The 9,212-nt window shown below is 32.3% G+C and overlaps 1 protein-coding gene across 1 annotated transcript in view; it reads right to left on the reverse strand.

The window, feature by feature from the left end:
* Positions 1-8,298, reverse strand: part of LOC143596161 (putative RING-H2 finger protein ATL21A) — a 28,213-nt gene extending 19,915 nt beyond the window's left edge. Inside the window, exon 1 of the mRNA XM_077075008.1 lies at positions 7,938-8,298. Coding sequence (XP_076931123.1) covers positions 7,938-8,195 — 258 coding nt within the window. The 5' untranslated portion in view covers positions 8,196-8,298. The remainder of the gene's footprint in view (positions 1-7,937) is intronic.
* Between the last annotated feature and the right edge of the window lie 914 nt (positions 8,299-9,212).

The following is a 9,212-nucleotide window of genomic DNA, read 5'->3' on the forward strand; positions in this document are numbered from 1 at the left end:
GACCTTCGTATTGCGCAGTTGGAGGGATATATCCATCCTGGATGCACACCCACATTTTGGCATCCTGGTATTTGATGTATTGGATGAATCTGTCCTTCCATGCCACGAAGTCAGTTCCCTTCATCAGCCTCGGGGCCTTAGTGGCAGACCCCGCTTCTACCTCCATCTTGACCAAGTCGGAGATATTGATCGACGACATCCTTGCAAAAACCTGAAAAACCTGGAAAAACAAAAAAAATATTAAAACAGCTCAGTTGGCGAAGTTAAGAATAACTTCGCTTGAATGTTAACTTCGCTGAGAGAGAACTTCGCTGAGATCTTAAATTCGCTTGATTTGGGCGAAGTTAAGAATAACTTCGCTTAGCTCTGGCGAACTTATGAGTTGAGCGAACTTGGGTTTGAAGCGAAGTTGCGGATAACTTCGCTAAGGCGAACTTATGAAGTGAGCGAAGTTGTAGTTAACTTCGCTAATCCTTATATCTTCGCCAAAAACCCTAATTCCAGCGACGGCAACTTCGCCTGAAGAATGGTAACTTCGCCCGATGAACGGTAACTTCGCCCGTTGAACAGGGAAGTTTGTTCAGATCTGTTTTCGTCAATCCAGCAGCTCCCGATCAATGCAAAGGCTTGAAAATGACTGTCAAGCACTAGCAAAACTCAATCCCAACAAAAACACGTCCCGCGAATAGGTCAAACGAGACGTTTTCTACACCCGCGTGAAATCCCGAACCTCACAATCGAGCCGATTGGCTCTGATACCAATTGTAGGTTCCGGACGGATCGTACACGGGATGTCTCTAACAACGCAGGTGCGGAATCCCTGCGTAGGTAGATACGAGTGTAGAGTATATAGAGATCGAACACACAAGCAATAAACCAACCACGTTATATTGATAACAAACACGTGACCCGAGGTCACCGTTACAGATTATGACAAGTAACTCGGTTACTGAAAACTGAAACGAAAACCCTAAACGAACAACCTTAAACTGTTTCGTCTGAAACAGTATATAAACACGACAACTTCGCCACAGGCGAAGTTGTCAATAACTTCGCTGATTCAACAAGTTCGCCATAGCGAACTTGTTGACAACTTCGCGCATTACAAAACAAACATAAACAAAACATAATTACATTACAGACTCGATTACAAATGCTAGACTATGAACTACTGACATACATGTACCAACACTCTCCATTAAGAACTATAATTTATTAAGAACTCTAAGAACTAATATGGACCATACATTTTTCTTGTTTAAAAATTTAAAATTTTACATTAAAGGGCATCATAGTAATTTATGAAATGTTTTTCTTTTCAAATCAAACATTTAATTCTCTCTCTCTTTAATCTCTTTCATATTTCTATTAGAATTTCTCAATTTGTTATTAAAAGGATCATGCCAGTTTGTTTTTACCAATTAGTTGTTTAATTAATTATCTATTCTTTATCATCTAATTAATTTTCAGAAACTAATAAAGTTATTTCTTCTGTAGTCACTCATTTCTACGGGTGATGAAAAAATCGAACGATAGAAACATTTACATATTTGTAAATATTTAACTTACATGTATGTAAAATAAACATACATATGTTATTCTCATCATGTAATTTAAATGTGAGTTTTTAACTTTTTATGTATTTGGATATATGTTAACAAAATAGATGTTTACACATGTGCACAACTACATAAATTATATTTACACATGTGTATGCAACAAAAATACTATTTAAGAAATCTAAATTAACAAAAAAAATTATGTTCAAAAAACAAACCTAAATAGAATCAATGACGTAAAATCTTGGTGAATTTTGTTTTATATATGTTTACCTTATATATTTACGGGGAAGGATCAAGAGAGAACCCATTGTTAGAGGGAGAACTAGAGAACTCCAAAGTATAGGGTTATATTTGTAAATTGCCTTCAATAAAAAGTAGATTATCTCTTTCTTGTTCGACGAACTCACTGGTTTCCCCTGTGCAACCTCCATTATTCAGAATTAACACCTGCAAATCGTGACAGATCGATGAATCTGAACCCTAATAATCGATTATTTCAATCGTTAACATGTCAATTCCAGGTAATTATAATCCAATTGTTATCTTCATTAGTCATTCGTGCTTTAAAATTGATTTACACTTGTTTCACTGTTAAATGAATTAGGTGTTACTTCGTCTAAAATTTCTACATGTAAAATTGACATTTTAATTCCCAAATTAGGCGAATCTAGGTTAGAATTAAACCAATTCTAATCGATGAAGAAACCTAATTTGTTTAATCGGAGTGCTCAATCAAGTTCATCTGTTGATATTGATTCATTATCTTGCAAGGCTAATGGTATTCGGTTGCAATCTGGTTTCCCCTGTGCAACCTCCATTATTCAGAATTAACACCTGCAAATCGTGACAGATCGATGAATCTGAACCCTAATAATCGATTATTTCAATCGTTAACATGTCAATTCCAGGTAATTATAATCCAATTGTTATCTTCATTAGTCATTCGTGCTTTAAAATTGATTTACACTTGTTTCACTGTTAAATGAATTAGGTGTTACTTCGTCTAAAATTTCTACATGTAAAATTGACATTTTAATTCCCAAATTAGGCGAATCTAGGTTAGAATTAAACCAATTCTAATCGATGAAGAAACCTAATTTGTTTAATCGGAGTGCTCAATCAAGTTCATCTGTTGATATTGATTCATTATCTTGCAAGGCTAATGGTATTCGGTTGCAATCTGGTGGCTTTGATCAACAATGTAACATCTTATTATATGCTACATATATGTAATATAATGTTAACTAGTACATATATGTATTATAGTGTATGTAGTTAGCATATGTTAGCTGCAAACAAAGGCAAGCCCTTGAAAGCTATTGTTGAACAAGTTCATGATGAGAGATCACTTCGTGTGTATTTGCTTCAAGAATTTCACTTTTTTCAGAATTTCAAGAATTTACATATTATTTTTAATAGGCACCATCAATGGGAATTGAAGAAAACAAACACATGAATCTACAATAGCATATTATGTACCGTCTGATGAACCAAATGGCAACACTTATGGTGATTGATTCTCGTGGGCCCTTAACATCAGCTTAGAGAATTTCAGCATCATCAACCTTTATTTATGTTTACTTTATGCCTTTGGAATGGAAGCTAAACATTTTACTAAGACTTGTGTGCTAAACAGAGATTGTACGTACTATGCTAGCTAAACGTAGTTGAAGTTGTTAGTGGAAACAACATCATTGTTGATGATGAATCTCTACTGTTTAGCAGTCCAAAAGCTGAGCGATGAGTCAATATTACAATTATCAGATGTCCTAAATTGGGAATTCAATAAGAGATGGAAAACTTGCTCCTTATGCCCGCGAAGCAAGAGATTTATGAGAACAAGATTAATTGTCCAACAAGTATGTCACTATTTATTATAATTTTTTTTTTGAACTAGTATCTAAATTCTAGAGGTTGTTTTATGGACAAGTCAAATAATGCGTTAAAACAATGCATGTTGAAACTAGTTATAAAGGAAAATTTTAAACGGGCCAGGTTGGGGGTTGGCTGGGTTGCATTAAAATTATAATCAAACTAATTAATTTTAATCTTTGAAGTATTTGTTTGAACGTAGGTTCAAGTTTCAATGGAATATTCTAGAAGGTCCCACTTGCGGTTGGATCTGCTGCTCTTGAGGATGTTGACAAGTTTTGTCGAGATTTATGTGCTAAACAAGTATGTACGTTATCTTTTAGTTGAATGTTTATTATTCCATTGGAAAAGATATGATCTAACAAATTGCTAAGTTAAAAATCCATCTAGTCTGCTTATGACTTAACCAATAGGCCTTTATTGTTCTTGTGGGTGCTGACAAGTTTAGCATTTTTTTTGCTCCTATGTATTATGCTGATGGTAAATAACAAAGGATCTTGCTATGGAGCTTCTTAAAAGTGTATGATATGTTCTTTTAAGTCTACAATATGTTTCTTGATGCATAGTTTAATGAAACTATTTTAGATTTTTGACACTGTACCAAAAGCATGAAGACATGAACACACAAATTATGGAGATACAAAAAATGGATGATAATTCTTTTCGAACAAACGTACATGGAAACCAACCTTTGAAGATAGCATATTAACCTGATGAAGTGAGAAATAACTAGACGTGGTTGATTGTTGGCGACGACTACCTACAAATGTTTATATGCGCATGACATTATTACTCTATCAATGCATTTTATTGTGATGTTTCTCGTTATTATGCGTTTAACTGCATACTTATATTTTTTTGGTATTTATCTTCCGTTATTTACCAACTGCAGGAGGCACATGAAGCATCATTTATCTAACACCAAACGAAATAACATACTGGAAGACTGATGAACCAACAGAGTATATACTTGCATTAGACTCGGTTTTTTGAAAAATGGGAAGAAATATGTATGACGCGTTGTCAATATTTATCTTTCATGTTTTTATTTTATACATGTATTGGTTGTTTTACCAACATTTTAAACAATGTATACATGCATTCCATAATATAAAACATTTTTCAACACTATATGCTTGCATTACATATATGTAATGTATATTTGTATTGCATATACACATTGAATGTTTGTATTATGTACTTGTATTAGTTGTTTCGCCTGCATTTTAAACACCATAGTGCACTCCATAACATACAACATTCATTCAACATTATATGTTTGTATTACGTATATGTAATGTATGTTTGTATTACATATATGTATTACATGCACTTGTGCCTATATGAGTATGTGTTTTAAAAGTAACAGTCGGCTACATCCTTCATAAATTAACACCACCACATAAACATAATATTATTAGCATATTCAAATTCAAATTCCATCACATGTTATAACAACTGATATGCAAATTCCATCATATACAATAACAAGATAAAACTACTAAAAAACACACTTTAAATAGTCCAATTGTTGAATCTTCCACTTTTGTTTTTTTCTTGCATCTTGTATCACTCGTTACATATATATGTTGACATCTAAACACATAATACACATGGCATAGAATAATCTAAGAAGATTTTAACCCTTCAGTCTTTCGAATTGAAAAACTTCATTCTTACCCTTGAAGCATTCCATGTGTCTCATAGCAAACACCATTCAATCCGTGAAGACGTAATTTCCCTATTAAAACACAAGTAATGCATATATGTAATACAACATAGTCATATGCATTTGGTAGTTCATAACTGCATATATATAATACAACATATAACAATAATGCACAAATGTAATTCAACATATGTTATACACTAATACTACATATATAAAATACAATAGTACCACTCATATTGTACAACTGTATATATGTGATACAATAGTAATAGATATATTGAATAGTAGTGCATATATGTAATACTATAGTATTACACATAATGTATCACTACATTGTGATACAACAGTAATACACATATGCAATAGTATTGCGTATATGTAATACTTTAATACTGCACAAACGTTATACAGTATTACTGCATATATGCAATACAGTAGTACTTCATATATGTAATATAACAATATTGCACATATACTATACACTTTTACTACATATATGTTTTCTAGCACCATAATATTTTTTTACCGAGGGAATAACATATCTATCGAGCATCTAAAATTGACGAAAACAGATAATTGAATTATAAGAAAACATGTTGTTTACGAGGATTTAGGTGAGCTAAGATGTTGGTGATGAGTTTATAGCATCTCCTCTGCCATGGAGCTGCATATTCTTGGGAAATTAGTAACGAATAAATATTACAGTGAGTTATGATTCAATTACCAACAACCGAAATGTGCAACTCTAACCATAATCATATTTATTCATGATGTTTTACCTTGAATAATAAGTAGCTTGAATTCTCAAACAAAAATTTTATACAAAATAATCGATCAAACATGTGATTATCAAAACGTGTTCATTTAGGCATTTCATCAAACAGTTGTGGGGCATACCGACTAAAAAAACAAATTAAACCTATGACAATTAGATACAGACCAAAATTGAACAATCATATATGCAAAATAACTAAAACTAGATCATTTACACATGTATTATAACTAAACCTATATATTTACAGCACATATATGCAATATAACTAATAAAAATCAGTAAAATATATTATTTATGTACTACATACATGTAATATTCAACTAATAATCAAAATAGATGAATTTATGCCAACATACCCATTGTTCATGACTTTCGTATGTAATTATTACGTTATATTGTTCTTCGATTAGAAAAAATTAAAAACAGGAACTACCGACATCATTTCCATGTGATACGTGTAATCAAATAATAGAATGTATGAAATTAGTTATTATGCTTAATTACCTGATGGAGTTCTTAGTGTATGTGCTTGATTTCACATTCGATTCGTTTGATTGTGCAGCCAAATTGACGATCTACAATTGAAACCCTAATCTGAGAGAAAGATACAAACATCGGGAGTGATGGGATAAAAATTGTGAGGAAACAATGGAGAGCTAAAGACAGTTTTACCCTTCTTCATTAAAACCCCCTTATTTTTTTAATTTTTCCTTTTTCTTTTTTTTAGTCATTGATCTATTAAAATAGATGGTGTTAAAAGAAGTTCTCTAGTTCTCTATTTAAGAGGAGTTCTCTCTAGATCCCACCCCATATATTTACATAGTATTTATATATTCGTAATTGTTTTACGTATATGTAATTCATTTTTTGCATATATGTAATAAGAACGTCATAATAAATAAAAACAATGAAATATAAAATTGAAATAGTTTGAGCAGAATGCAATCAAAATAAAATTTGTATCTTGAAACTTGACAAATTATATATGTTGTCTTTGAAAAAAAGGAACGAAAAAAGATCATGATAGCTTAAATTTTTAATTCCAAACACCTTCAGGATTCAATGTATTGATTAAAAAAAAATCAAAAAAGATGCTTTTGATGTTTATGCGAACAAGAACTAAATATTTTTTGTCCATAATATCATCAAGATCAAAAGTTATCAAAGGATTTCAGGAAGATAATAAATGCAGATCTCCATGGAAGACTTTTGGCGGTGGCCAGTGTTTTTTTTTCTGTTTTTTAATTTGTCAATCATAAAAAATATGATCTGAAGAGAGAATATTTGAGAAAAAGAAGGAAGAAATTTAAGGGAAAGTTACATAAACAATTTACTATAATACCCAACAAATACTTCATTTGCTTTAAATTAATCTCCTTATTTCTCTATATATTTACATATCTGCCACTAATATTTTAAGCCATTGATCAATTATTGAGTGGTTTAGATTAGTTCTTTAAGTTCTCACAAAATTTTGTAGTTCTTAAATGATACTCACACTATATATATATATTCATATATATTAACTTATGTTAGTTTATATTTGTTTAATTATGTTCGTGAACTGCTCCTTTTGATTTTAAATGAATGAACATAAACAAACACAAACAATGACGTAGCCAGAATTTTTTTCCTACGGGTTTGGAAATTTTCGAATGACGGATGGCCGATTGTTTATCACTTGTATTTAGGTTTTCTACGGGTACGATGTTGAAATTTCTACGGGTTCGAGTCAAAATACACTAATATATAACACTAAAACAAAATTTTGTATGGGTTCGGGCGAACTCGTTCCCCTAAAGCTGCCTACGCCCCTGAACACAAACATGTTCATTTTTTAGATGAAAGAACATGAACACAAATATTTGTCCAAGTAAGTGTTCATATTCGTGTTCGTTTAAAGTTAATGAACGAACACAAACATGCACTTGTTCATATCCGTTCAGTCGTTTACAGGCCTAACGATGTTAATACATGGTATCAAAGCTAAACTAAGCATAAGCTCAATACTAAAACCCTAAACACTGCATTCCAATACTATATTAAACAAATATACCTGTTCGAGGTACGAAATTCGGTTAACGATGTATGATCGTGTGGACGTTAAGTGGAGAATCGTTCGGTTTCGTTTGGTACACGAGAGGTCGAAGCCAGGAAACCCGCAGTGGGGTGCCTGGCGACCGCGGATACGAAATGGAAACCATACCTGCGGTCCGGTGGGACTGCATGATGCCGGACGGCAATCATTGGTGGCGAAGATGGATTTGAACAAGAAGAAACAAGAGAATAAGAGACGTAGAGTTATCTTGTCCATGTGGTTGAGAGGGAATCATACTGTTCACTAGTTGTTTACTTGATTCAAACATTTTTTTAATGAATATTAGTTACATAATTCGTCCTTTGACTTGTTGACCTAGGATTTAAAACATCATGCTAGATGTGATCACACGAATTAACGTTAACATATTACGATCTACGATAAGGGTTAGGCTAAACGTACTTTCCTTCTCTACTTGTCATACCTCATTCCTTGAACTTTTATCTTTTTAAGAATTTTATTTGACATATTGCTCCCTTGTAACATTTTATTGCATTTTATGATATTTATTGAAAATATTAAATTAAAATGAGAAATCTGCATTTTGTCTCCCAGGAAAATAACGTTGCGAGATGGGTTAACCACTGAAAAAGATTTTGCGAACTTTGGACCATTGTGATATTTGGGCGGGTCAGTCTGTGCCCTTGCCGTCAGTTGACCGACCAAAAAACGTTGAAATTACCATTTTACCCCTGAGCCTATAATTAATATTAAAACTTATGTTCTAAAATCGTGTAGACAGTGGGTTCGAACCCGCGACCTTTGGTATAACAACAAACAACACCAACCATTTGAACTGAACTATCATTTAATATATTTATACAATATGTAATATATATTCTTCACTTTGTTTAAGAATTCCTCTTCATCTTCATCATCTACCAACATTTTTAAAACCATTTTTAAAACAACCATTTTGCCATTTGTAAAAAACTTAAAAGAACAATTTTTTAGTAATATTTTCACTAAAAATGGTTTGTTTTAGTAATATTTTAGCCCGAAAACAACCAAACGAACCGTTTTTTTGTAAACTTTTAACCCGAAAACAATCAAAACAAACCGTTTTTTAGTATACTTTTCACCCGAAAACAACCAAACGAACCGTTTTGTTGTCAACTTTTAACTCGAAAACAACTAAAACGAACCGTTTTTTAGTAAACTTTTCACCCGAAAACAACCAAAGGACCCGTTTTTTAGTATACTTTTAACCCGAAAACAACAAAAAACGAGCCG

Source organism: Bidens hawaiensis, unplaced genomic scaffold, assembly GCF_021521415.1.
Source record: "Bidens hawaiensis isolate Kalapana, Puna unplaced genomic scaffold, B.hawaiensis_p1.1 tig00046129_1, whole genome shotgun sequence".
NCBI classification, from domain to species: Eukaryota; Viridiplantae; Streptophyta; class Magnoliopsida; order Asterales; family Asteraceae; genus Bidens; species Bidens hawaiensis.